Source organism: Fusarium flagelliforme (genome assembly GCF_020744385.1).
Source record: "Fusarium flagelliforme strain FIESC 12 MPI-CAGE-AA-0113 chromosome Unknown B0J16scaffold_4, whole genome shotgun sequence".
Classification (NCBI taxonomy): Eukaryota; Fungi; Ascomycota; class Sordariomycetes; order Hypocreales; family Nectriaceae; genus Fusarium; species Fusarium flagelliforme.
This window is the reverse complement of record NW_025763506.1, coordinates 949,998-968,909: the sequence shown is the minus strand read 5'-3', so window position 1 is coordinate 968,909 and position 18,912 is coordinate 949,998. Positions and strand designations below refer to the sequence as shown.

At 47.8% G+C, this 18,912-nt stretch overlaps 6 protein-coding genes across 6 annotated transcripts; 3 read left to right on the top strand and 3 right to left on the bottom strand.

Moving 5' to 3' along the window:
- Positions 1–1,715: 1,715 nt before the first annotated feature.
- On the bottom strand, positions 1,716–2,671 carry B0J16DRAFT_355501 (uncharacterized protein; the record flags this gene model as incomplete). The annotated part of the gene is made up of 4 exons (XM_046129418.1): positions 1,716–1,869; positions 1,919–2,384; positions 2,441–2,477; positions 2,528–2,671. 4 exons carry the CDS (start codon positions 2,669–2,671, stop codon positions 1,716–1,718), a joined length of 801 nt encoding a protein of 266 aa, XP_045982528.1.
- Positions 2,672–5,042: 2,371 nt separating this feature from the next.
- On the top strand, positions 5,043–6,992 carry B0J16DRAFT_383952 (cytochrome P450; the record flags this gene model as incomplete). The annotated part of the gene is made up of 7 exons (XM_046131378.1): positions 5,043–5,460; positions 5,510–5,692; positions 5,744–6,078; positions 6,122–6,246; positions 6,299–6,594; positions 6,641–6,742; positions 6,790–6,992. 7 exons carry the CDS (start codon positions 5,043–5,045, stop codon positions 6,990–6,992), a joined length of 1,662 nt encoding a protein of 553 aa, XP_045982527.1.
- Positions 6,993–8,169: 1,177 nt separating this feature from the next.
- Positions 8,170–10,249, bottom strand: B0J16DRAFT_398473 (beta-lactamase-like protein; the record flags this gene model as incomplete). The annotated part of the gene is made up of 7 exons (XM_046132391.1): positions 8,170–8,287; positions 8,338–8,586; positions 8,635–8,765; positions 8,814–9,412; positions 9,694–9,837; positions 9,888–10,033; positions 10,083–10,249. 7 exons carry the CDS (start codon positions 10,247–10,249, stop codon positions 8,170–8,172), a joined length of 1,554 nt encoding a protein of 517 aa, XP_045982526.1.
- An 892-nt stretch (positions 10,250–11,141) lies between these two features.
- B0J16DRAFT_383950 (uncharacterized protein) lies at positions 11,142–12,665 on the top strand (the record flags this gene model as incomplete). Its single annotated transcript, XM_046131377.1, has 1 exon — positions 11,142–12,665. The coding sequence occupies one exon, from the start codon at positions 11,142–11,144 to the stop codon at positions 12,663–12,665; it is 1,524 nt and encodes a 507-aa protein (XP_045982525.1).
- Positions 12,666–14,035: 1,370 nt separating this feature from the next.
- B0J16DRAFT_371785 (uncharacterized protein) lies at positions 14,036–16,160 on the top strand. The gene is made up of 7 exons (XM_046130432.1): positions 14,036–14,220; positions 14,271–14,422; positions 14,481–14,676; positions 14,727–14,836; positions 14,887–15,558; positions 15,607–15,818; positions 15,870–16,160. The coding sequence occupies exons 1-7, from the start codon at positions 14,075–14,077 to the stop codon at positions 16,014–16,016; spliced, it is 1,635 nt and encodes a 544-aa protein (XP_045982524.1). The 5' UTR covers positions 14,036–14,074; the 3' UTR covers positions 16,017–16,160.
- B0J16DRAFT_340621 (general substrate transporter) lies at positions 16,155–18,105 on the bottom strand. The gene is made up of 3 exons (XM_046127706.1): positions 17,984–18,105; positions 17,149–17,935; positions 16,155–17,098 (listed from the first exon to the last, which is right to left on the bottom strand). The coding sequence occupies exons 1-3, from the start codon at positions 18,082–18,084 to the stop codon at positions 16,340–16,342; spliced, it is 1,647 nt and encodes a 548-aa protein (XP_045982523.1). The 5' UTR covers positions 18,085–18,105; the 3' UTR covers positions 16,155–16,339.
- Between the last annotated feature and the right edge of the window lie 807 nt (positions 18,106–18,912).

Here is an 18,912-nt window from a genome sequence, read left to right as displayed (position 1 = left end):
TCCAAATAGTTCATTGGGGGTCTTGGGGGTCTTACTTTATGTGTGTCCAGGCGACTGTGCCTCCGTGATGAAAGACTCCATCTGACTTGGTGTAATTTCCCGGTCGTGAAGGGTAATAGAAAAGGGAGCTATAGCCGCTTGTTTCGTCTGACAGCTTGACTCGGCCGACCGTTCTCTTCAAACTCGTCTCTCCGGCCGGAAGCTTTCGTACGGCACTATACTCGACTCGATCACCATTGCAACATCTCAACGCCTCTTACCTCACTTCAAGATGGACTTCAAGATGGACAAGATGGAGACTCAATCTTTTGACCGACTTGGCTCACGCAAGAGCATCATGGTCGTCATGTGTGTTCTTGTTCTCCTCGGCATCTCAATACACCTTTACGCTCTCTTCTTCCTGCCGTCTTATCAATCATCGAGTCAGGTTCTCACCCAGTAACTCTCGATATCAGAGTCGAACTGGACTACAGGCGACTTTCCATATACCCCAAGCAAGTCTTTTAGCGATGAGGGGCAAGGCAAAGAAAGCGATTTAGAGGCATGGGAAATGCCTTCGAATAGTAGAAATGGCTATCTCGAACTGCTTTCCTTCATACCTTGGGGATGGCCCGCTGCCTAGGATGATGGGCCACGCTACCAGCAACAGGTGCGGATGCTACTACGACCAGACTTCGCGAAGCTTACTGCCGATTGGAACTTTTTCCAACGACATTTGACGTCTCGGATCAACTGCTATCCGATATCGATTGGAACTTCTATCACCATCGGCTACCGTTACGACATTAACGAATTTATACTCTTTTCCTGCAAGCTGAACACAACACCTATCAAGAATATGCCTGCCGAGAAGAGGTAGATACTCAGCATATTGAAACTCAAATGCATCTATACGCAATTTCCAACATTTTAGGATGATGGGTTCGATATGGCACATTCGGCATTCGTCATTATCATGGTTATGCCCATAGGAAGGGTGTGGTGGAATATCCTTCATCCTTCAATGGCCCTAAGACAACCGGGCTCAATTCATCATGCGTCCTGCACATGCCGATTTCTAAGTCTCTTCCCTTTATATGGGGTGTGGAAAGCCTTACACTTTTGTTTAAACCTTGGTTCAACACCTCCAGACGTCGAATACTCGAATACATAGGTCGGCTTCCTGGTTTCAATCCCGGGACAGGTGTCAGAATGTGGCGGATACCTTACTAGGTGTCCTGAGCAGGATAGCTAGAAGGATATACCGTAAGACTGCAATAATAATGTCAATGATTAATAAACGTTAAATGAAATTTTCCGGGCTGAGGCTCGTGCAGCATTTCATCCAGAATAAAAATTATCACATATCATCGAAACATAGTATACATCGGTGTCTTCGTTAAAGTTCGTTCATTAAATATTACTCAAAAGTCTATGTGGTGTTGCTCTCTGATCTGGAACCCACGCTTCTGATACTCGATATATCCGAGAACCCATGAAATACACCTAGCTCTGGGTCATGTAGATTGGATCGACCAGATCTTCGATGCTCGTGCTTTTTCAACTGTGTACTGGTCCGGTGCATAGGACTCATAGGGTGCGAATGGACGTTGCTTAGACTTATAGGTGCCCGAGCTGATTCTTCTGTTGTCGAGAGGCCGGGCACAAAGTGGCGAAAAATGGGTCGAAGCATAGGGAGACAGGCTATGTACGACATCTGTTAGTGTTGGTGTCCATCAAGCATCGCATTCGTGCTTACCTGAGAAGACTGCCATGTTGATCTCAACGGCAGCCCACATCATATTTTGAGCCATGTCTCTGGGAATATCGTCGGTTCGAGGGTTATAGTGTTTCGAATGTACCAGCACAAACACCGACGCAACGCAGACACTTCGCAACCGTTAGCCAAAATTTCATCATATTGGAGGAGCAGACTAACACAGTTCCAGAGGTGAACAGTCCTACCACAGCAAGTTTTTGCGATAAAGGCAACGTCATCTTCATGACTTCAATAACCGGCAAAATCAAGATGATACAGTCCATAGTTGTGTGTACGAGAATCGTGGCGAAGAAGAAATTGGCTTCGTTGAATGGACATCTTGCCCCTGTGATGCTCTTATCCCAATATGCCTGGACCGGGACGCATTGGAAGATCACCATGAACGTCCGGATGGTGATCCATATGCTCACGGCAACGAGCAGGCCAACAATCGCATATCGAATCGAGGTATACTGAAAGACGCGCCAGTAAAAGAATAGGATGGCGAGTTTGCAGAAGGCGATCGAGGAAGCGTAGAGGAGTTCGCAGATCCAGAGTAATAATCGCGATCGGCCTTGGACGAAGTCGGCTTCGGTTGGGTCTGTTACGGTGGTGATTGACTGTCCGAGCTTGAAGCTATGGGTCCCTAGAAACGTAAGCGATTGAGGTAAAGGTGGGTATTCTCGGTAATGTCGTGCATACAGTAAATGGTGACGGAACAATAACTCGTGATGAAGAACTACAGTCAAACGGTGAGCACGTGCGCAATTGATCACCCAGGGAACATACCAATGCGACAATGGCGAAATAATCATCATACCACAACTTCGTCTTCATCATCCCCCGAGCCTTGAGTCGCAGAATCAGCGCTACAAACGCCGCGATCCAAGTGATGCTGATCGCTGCGTAGATATCGGGCTGAAGCCCGGCCATGACGTTGAGGTTCGGGCTATAAAGTTGCACGAGAGTCCGCAACGAGCATTTTGATGAGAAACAGAGGCTGTATCGACAGCCTGTTTCAATTCAATCCTTCAATTGATCTGGAGAGTGAAGCAGGATAAAAGAGGAGATGCCTCGGTCTGTTGAAGTCCCGCAAGGCAAGGTCGCGGGGCAAGGCAGAAACAAAAATGAAGGGAGGGGAATGGTCAGCATTAATGAAAATGGCTCCTGCGCAGTTTTTTCCTCGAGACAAGAGCCAACGCCGACCCTCCGACCAAGATTTCAGTCTAACGTGGTATCCGTCGTGGAGCGAAAATCCGGGGTTTAGGGCCTAAAATGGATGGAAGACGGGGTTAACATTGAACGAGGTTTAGCTCACATCGGGTGTGAAACCGATGACATTTTGCATCAAGGCGAATTCGTTAATAATTAGAGAGGTCTAGACTTTTCGAAGCTATATAAATGACAGACTCACGATGTCAGGGTGTCTGCGGCTTTTATCCATTGCATTGTGGCTTGACGTTTACCTCTTCAATTGGGTGCCAAGCTCACCGTGGATAAGAACCCCCTCTCAGTAACATCGGAGACCGAGCCGTGATGGTCCGGCCTCCTCATAAATCGCTATCTTCGCCGTGGGTCTCGTGACAGTCCAACCCTTGTCTAGTGCGAATGCTAAGACTGTTGCCCGCTTGATAAACTTCAAACTCAATTGATAAACCATTCCCATCGAGGACAAGACTTGCTGATTTTCCAACTGCACAACACCGAGTGCTTGGGTTGATAGCCGTTGCTAATTACCGGATCTCCCGCTGTGGCACTCTGTCAGTCTGTGCGGGAACCTTGTTCTCATTAATGTGAGTACAAATGTCGTCAGAAAGACTTGATGCGTCGCGTCTCGATCAACAGCTACGACTCGATCCGCTGATAAACGAACTTGGCCGATGTTTTTATGCCGCGTCTGACTGGAATGCACAGAATCTGCGGGGAAATGCGGGAGCTTTGATTCGATAGTGAGCGACCATGCCAAGTCGTGACATACCCTGGAGTCCTTCTTGTGGGGATGGGCTTTTTGAATTGAACATATCTGGATGCTTTCAACGATGATGTGACGAAGTTTACCTATTAGAATAACCCATTTCACTCCAAGCTGGGTTAGACTTTACAGTGTACCGCTGATGGAAGAGGCGATGCTGAGGCCTGAACGTGTGGATGCAAGTTTGGTATCTCAAGTATTCATCTTTCCGGGCCTTTTATCCCTGCCTGTGGGTACATTGTTAAACGAGCAAGCGGGTAAGATAATGATCTTGATTAGATTCTACCCCTGAGAAGATAACTGGTTTACAAGTTGGTACTGTATCCGAAATGGGCGATAACATATATGGGAGCAAGGTGCTCTTTGAGACCAGTTTTGAGAAAAGGGTCTGAGTTCATGCATCCGTCCTCGAGCCCAAGTCACGTGACCTATTCCACATAAAAAACCCCACGAAGAAGCGAGACGGCGGTATTTTGCAATGAGTCGAACAATTTCCTGTGAGAGCGTTGCATACCTAGGTACAATAGAAACTCTCATCAGAGGCCCTACTCGAGGCTATATGCAGGAACCAACAGTTGATATCGGATTTATTTAGCAGGCACATTCGACCCATTTGATTCGTCTCTCAACCCTCTGACCAATGATAGGCCGCGAGACAGGAATGACAAAGCTTTTTCGCTCCGTGACAAAAATATCCACTCCATCCTGGCCAATAAAATGGGGATACTTTTATCAACCTTTCTTTGGTGTTGATATTTGGCGATCCACTCTCTATTCAGTGATGAGGGTCGCGCATAGCCCAATCTATGTCTGAGACCCGATGAATGATAACTCCGCCGACTGCATCACAAAGCCCGAATAATAATGCAAACGGCTACCGTAACCGTAACCGTGACAAAAGTACATATAAGTGCATAATGCCATCTCTCCTTCCCCCTGTGTCCCTTTTTGTCCCGGATCTGCGCTCCCTTGCCGCTCGCATGCATCGGCAAAATGGTCTGATGGTGACTATACAATGCGACAGCAGCATAAATCACATGCTTACAGATGTTATTAGTCACCTGGCTGAAGAATGAAGGGTTGTAGAGCCGCATGAAAACGTCAACACCAACCAATCGCCGAGGACATGTCCTGCATGAGCGGACCTCAACCCGCTTCGGGCACGCACACAGGAATAATATTCATGCTGTGTGACCATGATTTCTAGAAACGGTCTTCACTGCATTTTACTCGTATTTGTGGTGCCCGAGGAGGATTTACGTATAAGAAGCCAGCGACGGCCCCCAAAACGTAGGAACTCTTTGAAGCATGTGAAACCTCTTGTCGCCCACTATGAATTCTCTGGGGCTTTCTCCTGTCTCTTGGGAGACCTTGGCGGGTCTCTTCGGTCTTGGTGTTCTAAGTCATGTCTCTGCTCTACGAAAAGGTGAATGGGATCTCTGGACGATGACATTTATTTATGCATGGATAACCTACGAAGCCGTCGTGCCATGCGCTCTTATCCAATTTCGGTCTATGGCTTACTTTGATGCCATGTTCACCGCTAATAAGCTGCTTTTCTCATTCATATCCGGCATGACAATCAGCATCTTGACCTACCGAGCTTTCTTCCATCGTCTGAACAGGTTCCCCGGTCCTTTCATCGCTCGACTCACGAACTTATACGCTACTTGGCTAGCTATCAAGGAAGAGCACATGTATTTGGAAGTCCAGGAGTTGCATAAGAAATATGGAGATATCGTCAGGATTGGTATGTTGGTCATTGTGATGCTACAGTGGATATCTAACAGAATATCAAGGACCCATGGAGCTCTCAATCGCGACACCAAGCGCTTTTCGTATTATGCATGCGAACAACTCACCGATTGTCAAAGGCCCATTTTATAATGTCGCACACCCATGGGTTAATCTGCTCGCGGATAGAAACAGAAAGCGTCATGCCATTCGACGCAAGACGTGGGACAAGGCTTTTACGGCCAAAGGTATGGACGCGCCAATCACATATATGAGTTTCTAACACTAACTCGTGATAGCTCTGCGAGACTACGAACCACGAGTTGTCAAATACACCAAGCAACTAACCGAGCAAATCACAAAGACCAACGGTGAACCAATGAACGTCTCAGCTTGGATCAACTTTTATACCTTCGACATAGTCGGCGATCTCGCCTTCGGCACTAGCTTCGACTATCTCGTCAAAGGGAAAAGAGACAAGTTCCTGGAAGATTCACACGAGAGTCAAGCTCTCATGGGAGCCTTCCGACAAGTCACTTGGCTATTTAGTGTTTTTAAAGAAACTCCCTTTCTCAACAATTCGTGGTTGTCTTTCCAGTCCTGGTTGAAGGAAAAGGTGGAGATTAGACGAAACGTGAGTGCATTCTGAGATGTGTGATTTGTCTAACATCTTGTAGAACAAGCCAGCGCAACCGGATGTGTTTTCCTTCATTTTGGAGGATTATGATGCTATTGAGAATCCTACGAAGGATGACTACATGAGGCTTTGCGGTGACGCTCATCTCATCGCAGTTGCCGGAAGGTGAATCTATTCTATATGACCGTCGACCTAACGCAATGCTAATTCTGGATAGTGACACGACGTCTGCAGCAACATCATGTCTGCTCCACCAACTCGCTCTCCACCCTGAGATCTGCAAGAAGCTCCAAGCTGAGATCGATGATTACAGAACCAACCATGAGGAGTCAGATCACTTCTCCATGAGCAAGCTTAAGTATTTACAGGCTTGCATTGATGAGTCACTTCGACTTACTCCTGTTCTCATGTCTGGACTTCAGAGAATGACGCCCCCCGAAGGGATGCAATTGGATGATGTGTTTATCCCCGGAGATACAATCTTCCATGCTCCTTCTTATACGATGTATCGGGGTAGGGATATTCCAGCCCGTGTCTAGCCGACTGCTAACAGCCGCAGACGAGCGATGCTTTGCGCGCCCCAACGAGTTTATTCCTGAGAGATGGACCACCAAGCCCGAGTTAACCATTGATTCGTCCGTCTACGCTCCCTTCTCCACTGGTAAGAAGCACACATCTCCTTGTCACAACTGTCTCTAACACAAACAGGCCGTGGCGCATGCGCTGGAAAGCAACTGGGCCTCATGGAGATGCGTTATGTGCTGACCGAGATTCTTTCTAACTACGATATCTCGCTCGCACCTGGTACCAAGCCGGAGACATTCATCGATGGCCTGCGTGATTGCTTCACTTTGGAATTGCCCAAGCTGAACATGGTGTTCACACCAAGAGCTCGGGATGGACAGAAGTAAGCATAATGGTTGACGCCTCTAGTGGCCGAGGGTTCATGATCCATCTCCCACAACCCTAACAAAGACCACTGCACCGGACAACTACAACTATCAGGTTCCTCTCTGCGTATCCCTATTTTAACGCGACTCAGAAACTTAACATCGACAATGACCAGCCAATATCTCCTTACGGCGTGACTAGTGTGGTACTGGCGTTGGAAAAAGGAATATGCTAGTGATGGGGGGATGTTTTTTGTGTAAACCTTCTCAGAAAAATCACACATCAAAGAAAATGAATCTGAAACCTACACAACACCTCATAATAGTATTTACTCTGCCCTTGCTGGTCACAAAGGGTAATAATTTCCCACAATAGAGTCCACAAAGTCCGGCCTGAGCTATACAACAGTGACTAGACTGATCGTCTAGACTGTGATTGTGTACATCATGTCGCGAGAGGCCATCGTTTACTGTTAGCCAAAACACAGTGGTAACAAGGATTTGTTGGAGGAAGGAAGGCGTCGATGGAAACAAGATGGTGAAGAGAAGGAGAAACGATGGCAAGAGTAGGGCACAGCAAGGCCTTTTATAACTGGAGAAAACCTTATGTTGAGGCAAACATCGTGACTCACAACCTTCGGTCTGGCAAAGATTACACCGAAATCGAATATCCTTTAAGCATCGAAGTCATAGTAACTGACCTTGGTTGAAATCGAAGCCAAACCTTACACTTAACAACACAACACATACCATCATGACCCACTTCCAAGAGACAGCTGCTGAGAAATGAAGCATTTCGTAAACCTAGCAGGAAAATATTTAATTCCATTCACTTTTCTGGCCTGAGTAGATAAGCCTTTGTAAATGAACCTCGATAACGTTGACGGTATGACTCACATAACGATGGCAATAGACATCCTGGTATGCCGCGAGGTCAATATTGGAGTTATGATGGCTCAAATGTAAACGTTGTTGGAAGCCTTAACTGCCACTAGCGTCCGTTCTGCCTGACGTTTGTACAAGGTGTTAGGCCTTAAACTCTATCATTATTCATCCAGAGATCAGTCGTGGTATAGAACGTTAATGACTTTAACATTTTCAACCTGGACTTTTAAAACTGAAGACCAAATCTTAGACAGAATATATCCACTCTTCTTCTATGGAATCGCGCATCGACCAATGTCGGATGTTAAGCACTCTACTTGCAGATAGCTGCCCCCTTCCTCCAATGCGAGACATCATACTCAGGGTACGGATAGGCGGTGTTATCAATGAGCTGCCTCAACGGAGCAATATCGCCGTGCGAAGGAAAGACACTGGAAGATCGTCAGCATGATCCTGGAATAGGGAAAGCAATGTCACGTACACTGTGTGCTTGGGTAGACCATCAAGGACGATCTGATCCAACCACTGTCTCATTTGCCCTATGCTTGAACGCTCAATGTTAATACCAGCCTCCCAGGAATCAGCCTCAAAGGCTACCACTGGTGAGTCAGGGGTAGCACATCGCTGGGTGATGACGACGTAGGTCCAGTCAGCTGCATGTGCTGCCTGGTTCTCCCAGTTGAACCAGGCCGAGATGTTGCCGTCACGGTGGACGTAAGGATGCGTTTGACTGCGTGATTGTTAGATCATGCCTTTAGGCAGCGTCGGTGTGACTCACTTGAAGGTGATAAACTTGGCGTTGGGAATGCTGGACCAGTAGTCAACTGCAACTTCGGGAATGATCAAGGTAGCACCCGCTTTGACGAAGTCAGGCACACCACCCGAGTGATCACGATGATGATGCGATGGCTACCTGGATTAGCTTTTGTCGTGACGCAGTCGATATGTTTGACGTACCGCGATGTATTTGATGGGCTTTCTCAGGTTGTCTGCCACCCACTTCGTGATTGTTTCGCTCCACTCAGGGGGCGCGTCACAAAGTATAACCTCTTTCTCGAACTCAATCACAACCAGCTTAAAGCCAAGTGCGTCATTGTTGTTTAGGACCAGCCAATGAACTTGCGAAAGACCCTGAACTGGGTTATGAGCTTCCTTGATCTCCCGAGCCCCTGTGGGGACTCCTGATCCCAGCATACTGGAGCTGTAATCGGTAACGAGACCATTGGGGACAACAGAGGATGGAGCTGGTGCACTCTTGAGCCCCATGCTCTCGTTCTCAGGGATACCATCGAAGAAGTCGGCTGGGAAGTCTGGGTTGATGTCGACTTGATCAATCACAAAGTCTTCCAGGACTGCGCTGATGTGTTGGTTTTGGGCACTGTAGACGGTCTGGATGGCATGAGGGAACTTAATCCCTTGAACATCCTTGTAGAACGAGAGATACAGGTCCTTGTACGCTATTCCGTAGATGGGATGGCTTTCGGTTCGGCGGATGATATATGGCAGTTTCGTCTGCCGGTCGAGGATTACCGTGATGCCCTGTTGAACGTTGTGGACTTCGAATTGTAAGCGGTGTTATGGGGTAGCATTGAGGGACACCTACTGCCTTGGAAGATAACACCATTGATCTCGACGTCGGTTATGGAAACGGTCGCGTTCCTCATCTAGACACCCGTTAGCGCCAATTGGACATAACGCTGTTGCCAGCGCCACGACACTTACCTGGTATAAGAGATGGGGGGACAGCATCCTGGCTTCCGTTACGAGATTATGCGCCAGTGCAGCTGTCGATGTCAGTATTTATCGAGTCTTCGGCGGGTCGGGAGGGGTTACGCACAGTCGGTATAGCCAGAGGTGACATTGCTGTCAAGGTGAATCATGTTGTTTCCCTTGACGTAACAAGCGAAGCCATCGTCTCCATCACGAACAACCAACGAAAAGTCAAGCGGCTTGAGCTGAGTCGAGCCCCATTGCCAGTTGCCTGATCCAAAGGTCAGTCTCCATCACTTTCGAGCTGATGCCTGAACCTACTAGAAGGAGTAGCGTGGCGATCAATCCTCTGCTGCAAATGTTCCCCGTCGAGCTTATACGAAACATTCTGTGATCCAGAGGACATGACTGAGGTATCAGCCCTCATGGGTTGGTAGCTTTGCATGAGGGAACGTGACCGGTAGATTCTGGAATTTTCAGTATTGCTATTTACGTTAAATTCACCTGGTGTCTAACCTTTCCGCCTGGAAAGTGACTCCTTTGAGCTGGCTGAGAGGGCCAACCCCTCCGAGGGCGGCGAGAGTGGTGTTCACAAGTTCTTGGTGATTTGTTAGCACCTGAGTGCCGACCAATGCCGGACATACGAGGCCCAGAAGGGCCAGGAGGTACGACGATGCCAGCATTTCGAGGTCTCGTAATGAGTGTGCAGTCTGGCTTCCAGGAGATGGTAGGGGTGGGCACAGGTGACACCTGGACAAGAGAAAAACTCAGTTGGCAGAAAGAGTTTGGCCATGTGAGTTTCTGAACAATCCATCAGATAGCAGGTCGAATTTTAATTCATCAATATTTTACATTTAAGAGCTAAGAGCCACAAACCCCGTAAATCGCATATAAAGAAAATTATATTCCCAACTAACCTTCGCCAACCTCGCCCTTCCATGACTTTAATAATTTCTCGTCCGCTCTTGCCTGGCTACATCATCCAATATTTCAGCACCGGGCTATTGAAATTTCAAAACTTACCTTCAACAAGCCCACATTGTTATTCATGCTCTTTATTTTCATTATTCTACTTCTTCGAATACGACCTTTCAATACTCACTAGGCAGCTAACTACACAATTACGACAGTGGCTGTATTATGAAATAAAAGAAGAAAAAGAAAACAGAACGGTAGCGGCTGACGCATCAGGTTAGCCAATGATGCTCGTTTCGAAGTACGCACCTGTCAAGGCCCATCAAGTTCAAGGGATATGGATGGGTCCATGTACAGCAAACTTTGGTGAGTACGCAGATTGATAGTAATTTTTTCTTATGATCAACTCAGAAGCTGAACATATTGCGTTAGGTTCTCTTTTATCCTTCAATCAGAAAAAATAAATAATTTATGACCGAATACAAAATGAGTTAACTCCCCTCCCCCCTTTCCCCTTCTTCACCATGTTCTTCTTTTTCTACATTTACTACATTTACTACATTTACTACTACCTAATGAAGAAAGGCCTTTTCCTTTGTAAGTCGACTTCCATACCTCTCTACATGGGTAATAGCCATTGACAAGAACAAAGACTTCACAATGCCAAAGCCGGAAGTGAATCCCGGCAGGCAGGGACAAGAGAATGTCCCGCATGGTCCCAAACGTCAAGTTTCTCAAATGGCCTCTCCGCCATGGGATCCTGGCACTTCACCACCAAGGTCCCCCAAACGTTCGCGTACCATGATCCACCCTCCGGAATCGGCGATCGACAGTATACAAGGAGAGCAGAGTGTGCCGTCCCAGGATGACCCTGTTTCACCTGACCCGGCGCACCGGCCTAAACAACAAGTCACTCTACACAGCGATATATACCTCACGATCGTCGACCACGTGGTGAAGTATGGAAAGCAGCGCGATGGGTCGCAGTCTGTATGGAACAAGACATTACTGTCCCTGGCCTGCACTTCTCAATTGTTGCAGGATATTGTTGAGAAGCACATCTACAGACATCCCTGTTTCTGTCGATGGAATGAATCTATGTACGGTCGCAACCTGGATCAAGCCGTCAATGTGTTCCTTTTCGCACTCTCTGCCAGGCCTTCTCGCGCCGACGTAGTCCGAAACCTGGGGCTCACGTATTCTGGATACTGTTCTAACATCGAACAGTTGATCCAGACAGTCCAAGCGTGCCCAAATCTCAGTCACTTGTCACTTGAATGGTCGCCTAAGACGCTTCCCAAAGGTCTGGAAGAACAGGCAAGAGGTGTAGCGCGGTTACTCGGCTCATGCTCAAATAAGGTGCGGCATTTCACATTCGTTAAATACGATGATGAGAAGCCGGGTCAGGTAGAAGAGGCCAGTCGTAGCTGTTCGGAGTTTTACGAAGGGCTGACTAGCTTCACGGCAGCTGCACCAGCCAGCGACCTGATGGCCACCCTTTCAAGTCACTATCTCCCCGATTTGAAGTACTTCCGCTTGGAACAATGTCTCGATCGACAGCCATACCGTCGGCATAGCGACAGGCTTCTCCTCGAGGTTAGCAAGACGTGCCCTTCTCTACGAACGTTGGATTGGGGTGTTACGCTGCTTGACTTGCCCTCCCTACAGGAGGCCTGCAAGGTGTGGGGACCGACCCTTCGTTCTCTTAGGGTGCGCATCAATGACACCATCCCAAACCCCATCAGTCAACTCCTGCCTCTGCTTCCCCATCTAGAAGAGCTTTCTATACGCACAGAGCGTCAGATCACGCGGTCGGATATTGAAGCTATCGCACACTACGCTCGCTCAACTCCTCTGCGCCTTCGGAACATTTCCCTGGAGAGTCGCACTCACCCGATGCTCACACCGGGCCTGCCGCCAATAGGCGATGCTCTTGTGAAGCTGATTGACGCTGTGCACCCGACTTTGGAGTCCCTGCATCTGGAATACGATTGCCCGGTAGACCCAAAGTTTCTCAAGCATCTGGCGAAGGCCAAAAAGTTGCACCACTTCTACGTGGAGATCAAGGGACGTGCCAAGGAGGAGGACCTAGACTTGCTATCAAGAGAGTGTCCTAGACTGAAGCAGATATATTTTCGTTCTGTTTCTTCTGCCCGTTCTTTTGTTCCTGCACCCCTCTACTAAGAGTCGATGATACCCCTTCAGTTCTTCAATCTTCACTTTTGGAGCCCGAAGACTACTGTCAGAAGGGATTACAGCATGGATGCCCCCGATGGCGCTCCCAGGATTCTGCAGGGCTGCCTCAAGCGGGAACCAACTAAACGTCTTGCTTTCAAAGCTCCAGAGAATCCTTCTTCGACGCAAGATACGCACGCCAATCAAGCGGTACAGGGTGCACGCAGACCCTGACCTTCCACCGGAGGACTTTAAGATGAGATGGACATTCTTGGTGGTTTGGTCGGTGGAGTAACAGGAGGAGGTATTTTGCACTTTTTTACCTATCTACTTCTTAGTTACCTACCGACCAGCCACCTCGATTGTCTAGAAAGTAAATAAAGAAAAAGGACTGCCCTTCTCGACGCCCCCGCTCCAGGTATCCATCCCCGCTGTCCTCGATCTCCAAATCTAACCCACGAAAGCATAATTAGATGTTTAATACGTAGATTAACCTCACGATAAGTATTCTTTTTTTCTGTATAGGCTTTCGCTAACTGAGTTACACAGGCTGAGTGATATTTCTCTGGTGCGTAGACAAGACCTGATTTTCACTTCTACCCGACCCTGACAAACGCTTCATACCAGTTACTTATGTGTTGTTTGTTCTCTTCCTGTAAGTCTCTTTCCCTTATATCAAGGCGATGCCAGTTAAACAACAACATACCTCTCCGCCTGAATCTTAGCATCGCTCGATGGAGTTACACCTTGTAACCACGAGAGAGAGCCGTATAAGACTGCATTTCTGGGGCAGTGCCCTAATTTCAGTTCTCAACAAGCATGGAATCCTTTCACTAACATCAACCCTCTGCTCCCTATCCTCTACTCCTCCCTCTCCTCTACTTTCCTCCACTTCCCTTTTCCTTTTTCTTTTCTTTATTATACATGCTGCTACCCAAACAGAAGCCAGGTATTATCATTTTCGGCGTTGGAGGAAGGGAAATGAGTTGGTCGGGCCTAGAAGATGCTGGGGACCCGATTGTGCCTCCCTACAATAAGTTTAGATGAGACCTCTGTGCTGATCTTGACATTACCCATTGGCTTGAGTCAGCAGGGAAGGCCAATTACGAATGCATGCTGGTTTCACTCATCTACAGCCAATCCTATTCATTTCTTAACAATTGCTTCAGCCGATCCATCGTGAAATTGTTGAGTTTCTCATCCAGTATCTGCTGATAACAGCCTGTGCTTGTGTCTGCACCCCGCAGTAAACCCATGCTATATCCGTACAACCCCGACAAGCTATACTAAATAAGGCAACTCGATTGCCCCTCTCACCGATTGATTGACGCGATTTTGCAGCCGTATTTATCATTCAAGACTTTTTTCCTCGCCTCATTCGCTGTGCCGTTAACTTAGTACTGCATTTTTTTCCGACCATGGCAGGCGACGAAACAACACCCCTTCTTCCCAATAAGGGTGAAGGGAAGAAGAACAGCTGGCTCCGAAGAGTTTTCCATGTTGAACATCGAATTTTACTTGCGGGATTTCTTATCACGTTGGCTTTCAGTTTTACACAAGTTCCGTGAGTATTCCCGAGATAAGGCATACGAGTGCCGAACTGACTTTTTGAAGATTGTTCTATGTTTTCCATTTGATGACATGTGATACCTTCTATGATTCGCATCCGCCGTATGATGGTCCGGGCGATCGGTGTAGTCGGGATGAGATAGCGGCTGGGACCGCTACTCAATTCAGTATACTGGGAATGAGCACAACATTCTGCGGTGAGTCAATCATCTGAGTAACATGTTGCGCTCCCTTGATGCTGATGTGTTTTTACAGGGACAATGAACCTTTTCCTTGCGGGGTGGACAGCTAAAAAGTTCGGTCCCCGTGCTGCTCTGCTGGTGCAGATCTTTATCCCAGCCATCCGAGTGGTAACGCAAATTCTTGGTGTTCTGACGGGCAAGCGGGAGGGAATGTTGATCATTCAAGCTACCCAATTGATCACCATTCTCGGAGGCCCAGCCGGTTACATGTGAGACCTCCAGTTGACCAATAATTGCATAGGCGCTTATCATATACTAGTCTCGTGATCAATATTATCGCAGGCGAAGTCGTCGAGCCGATAAGACGAACAGCAGTTTTTGGAAGGCTTCAGGGTGCTATCATGTTGGGACAAGGCGTTGGTTATCTCAGTATGTCAATTCATCCTCATCAGATTTGAGAAGTGAACTAATCAAATCAGCCGGTGGAATGCTGGGCGACATTGACATAAAAGCACCTTTCGAAACTTCTTTCTGTTGCTTTATCCTCTCAGGCATCTACGTATGGATCGCACTGCCGTACATTTCCCCAGAGTCTATGACCAATGGCGAAAAGCGTCCAACTGGATTCCTCACCCCTTTGAAGATTCTAACGCCTCAGAAACTGCGCCTCGCAGACGGAAAGACGAAGAAGCACCTTGGCGTGGTGTTCCTCTGTGCTGGTATCTTCCTTGGTGTGCTAGCGACAGACTATGCTCCTCTTCTGATCCAAATGTATGCAACGGCAGCGTTCAGCTTCACTCAGGGAGACAACGGTTGGCTCATGTCCGAGTTTGCTATCATGAGAAGCTTCTTCTTGATCTTTCTGTTTCCTCGTATCATTGCATGGGGACGTGGTTGGTATGTTAGATCCGAGACCAGTTCGGAGGAAGAAGTGGATGAGACGGCCACTCAGCATATTCCGACGACTGCTGGGGAGTTTGATGCGACTGTGGGTGAGCAAGCGGATCATGAGCCTTATCGTGCTGTCAGCTCCAACAAGGAAGATGAAGGAACTCGATTTGATCTTGTTTTCTTGCGATATAGCTTAGTCGTGGATGGCATTCTCACCACAGTTTCAGGGTTCGCAACGCAGCGATGGCACATTTATCTCGGTGAGTAGAAGTATTCTGGCAAGACTGGAGGCTTTACTAATTAAGCAGCCGCCTTTCTTCTTCCTTTCGGCTCAGGAACCGCGCCTGCAGCCAAAGGAGTCGTAACTCAAATGTGTCCAGATTCCCAACGTGCTGATGCTCTCAATGCTGTCACGTTAGTAGAGAATATAGCAAGACTTGCTACACAGGGTTTGTTTGGCTTCATTTTCGCAAGCTTGGCCCAGGTTGGCAAGGCTTATGCTACCTTTTTCTGTAACGCGGTATGTAAACTTTGATCGTAAGCGGGTTTTCGGTTGCTGACTGGTGGACAGGCTATTGCAATGATTGGTATGGCAGTTCTGCTGTTTTCTAACTTTCCACCTCTTGGAGGCACCTTGATTGAGAAAGACGATGACGAAGAGGAGGAAGGACAAACTGGCACTCAAGAGGATGAGCCGTTGCTCAATGATAGAGAATGAGAGCATTGCATATTATATATAGAAAGGTGCATGGGCTGGCGTACAAAATTTCGATTGATGAAAAAAGCTTAATGAGTTCCAATGGATAGATATTTGTGGGCACGTTGGTAGACTAGATTGAATAAAGAACTTAAATTTCCCATTAACCTATCAAATAGGATCGTGACAAGGTTAGTTACATAATTTGTGATGTTTTGTATATAGTCTCGGAAGGAGGTCTACCTCTTCCATTTATCTAGACCAAATTTGATCCCCACCAGTATTTACACTTCTGAACTGACAGACGCGTTTGCAATCCCATCAATTCCCTCTCTTCTACAGGCTCATGCACTCATGTTAACATCATCGCTAGACTTAGCACCAGTCTCAACATCCATAACATCCCGATTATGGGCTGCAGCAGTAACAAGTCCAGGCTGGCTCTCCTTCAACTCCTTGAACTTCTTCTCAGCGTCCCAAACCCAAGGTGTATCAGCAGCGAACAAAAGATCCATCTCCTCCAGTGTACGCTGGTTACTCTCGGGGTACAGAGCCCAGACCATTGGGATAGCAATCAAATTGGCGGCGCCAAAGATGTGAAGCGTGTTCTCGCCGATCTTGGAGAACATTACGGGGCAGAGAAGAGTTAGCCAACCGTTACCAATAGACCATCCGAAAACGCCAAACGCGTTACCCTTGGCTCGAACTTGAAGGGGGAAGATCTCGGCGGGATACAGCCAGGGGACGGTCAGCCATGTAGCGCCGAAGACGAAGGTGAAGATGAACACGAAGGAAGCAGCAGCAGCACCATATGAGTTAGCCTTGTCCAGATCTCCGGCATCTCTGGCGTCCTGGCCGAGCCTAGAGAAGGCAGCGGCGAGGAACATGGCGATTCCCTGGCCTACAGCGCCCCAGTACAGAGTCCATCTTCTGCCAATGCGATCAAGGGTGTAGACGCATATCAGTGTGGCGAACATATAGAAGATGTTGTTGAGACCAGAGATCCATTGGCTCTTTCGCGTGTCGAAGCCAGCGATTCGGAAGATTGTTGGGGCGTAAACTGTTACTCCAGCAATTCCTACCCATTCTTGCATGATTTGAAGCTTTTCGGTATTAGCATTGGCAACAATGATATCGCGAAGAATAGACTTACCCAAATAACAAGCTGAACGCGTCGGCCGGTATAGAGTTCACCTGATCCGATACCAAAGAACATGTGAAGGTACGAGTTCTTTGAAGACTCTTTGTTCTCGAGCTGGACAATGTTCTTGATGTCAGTGTATTCGGCGTGAGCACGAGCCCGGTCGAATTCACTTGAGCCACGGAGTCGTTGTAGGATATACTGCGCCTCGTCATCGCGACCAACCTTGACAAGCCATCGAGGTGACTCAGGGAAGAACCAAACGCATCCCAGAAGAACAAGGAGTGGAAAAATTTGGAAAGCAATAGGGAATCGCCATCCGAATTGAGAACCGTTGTTGTCGATGTAAGATAGACCAAACTCAAGCCAGTAGGCAACAACAACACCAAAGATGTTAAGCGTAAACTCAATAGCAATGAACTGACCACGAGAAGTATGCTCTGCGGTCTCTGTAGCCCAGACAGGAACAATAGCGTTCAGGATACCCGTTCCGATACCGTTAACTGCACGGGAGCAGATCATCCAGTCATGGTTCTGAGCAGAGCACTGCAACGCAGCACCAAAAATAGCCCAAACGGACCCAATGGCAATGGTCTTAATTCGTCCAAGTTTATCTCCGATCCATCCTCCGAATAGACAGCCGAAGAGGGTGCCGAGATAGTAAACGGAGACGATGCCACCTTGGAGAAGACTGTCTGTGACGACAGGTTCGCCAGTCTCTTCATCAACGTAACCAAAGCCCATTAAGTCGATGTAATCTTTCGAGTTGTTCACTCCGCCCATCATACCCTGATCATAACTAGACACTTATTAGCCTCACTCATTGACGAAATACCGGATGATGTACCCAAAGAAGAAGATGGAGAGAGCAGCGACACAGTTGATGGCGATGAGAAGCTGGCGCTTCTCAAAGTGGTTGGCCACATTAAAACCTGGAAGGCGCTCCATGATCGCAAGCAGTGATTAGGCTTGGTAGGTTGAGCAAAAGGTCACGATGGTGAGTGGGAGTTGTATTTATACTTGGCTGCAGACGGTAGTTGAGCGGACGATCAGACAACGGCTCTCCACATGTGTGTGAGCATTAACAGAGCTTGTTATTTAGCGCGGCTACATTACCATGGCGGAAACAAGGCCGTCTCACTCTGTTTGTTTCCGCGAGGCTCTCGTCTTTTGCCTGGGGGAGTTATCACAATTGTTTTTCTCGAGTGATACGTAGGCAAAGTGTTGTAATCCCAATCCTTTTTACGTATTCTTTTTCACTATTTCTCCAATGTGAATACCATTCCTTCATCAGTTGTTTCTTGAGATCTCATCTCCAGCGGGTGATCTGCATCTGTCGATGCCTTCCCCAGGTTGGAGATGATTTGGAGGTTGGTGGGTCACCTTAGACTCTCCCATTATGCGCACCAATCGAAATCTCACCTCTCGCTTTTACAGCGGGCCTAAGCGGAGGATTCCCTGGAATTGAGTCGCATTTGAACTTGTGCTTCTCTTCCCAGGCAGCAGTTTAAAGCAAAGCGGATCCGATCTCGTGCTGTTGCAACTTTGGGGTTGACATCGAGTCATTTAATGGTCCATCGCCTGATCATGTGTCTGCAGAATGCTCAATTTGTCTGGAGAGTGTTCCACGAGACCCACCAAGCAAGCGCCCATGGGGGAAAAGGAGATTTTTGCCGGGCGATGCCGCTATGACATCCGTCTTGGAAGGGCAAGATTGTCCAAGAATTCAGCTCAAAATGCTGAGACCATCGCTGAAAGATTATTTACCGTGAGCGA

Excerpts from the sequence above, each read along its gene's own strand:
- B0J16DRAFT_340621 (XM_046127706.1), bottom strand. The coding sequence starts at position 18,084 with ATGGAGCGCCTTCCAGGTTTTAATGTGGCCAACCACTTTGAGAAGCGC. Across the intron at positions 17,936-17,983 it reads CTCTCCATCTTCTTCTTTGG|TTATGATCAGGGTATGATGG; the intron begins GTACATCATCCG and ends ATAAGTGTCTAG. Across the intron at positions 17,099-17,148 it reads GCGTTCAGCTTGTTATTTGG|CTTCAAATCATGCAAGAATG; the intron begins GTAAGTCTATTC and ends AATACCGAAAAG.
- B0J16DRAFT_371785 (XM_046130432.1), top strand. The coding sequence starts at position 14,075 with ATGGCAGGCGACGAAACAACACCCCTTCTTCCCAATAAGGGTGAAGGG. Across the intron at positions 14,221-14,270 it reads TTCAGTTTTACACAAGTTCC|ATTGTTCTATGTTTTCCATT; the intron begins GTGAGTATTCCC and ends GACTTTTTGAAG. Across the intron at positions 14,837-14,886 it reads ACAAGGCGTTGGTTATCTCA|CCGGTGGAATGCTGGGCGAC; the intron begins GTATGTCAATTC and ends TAATCAAATCAG.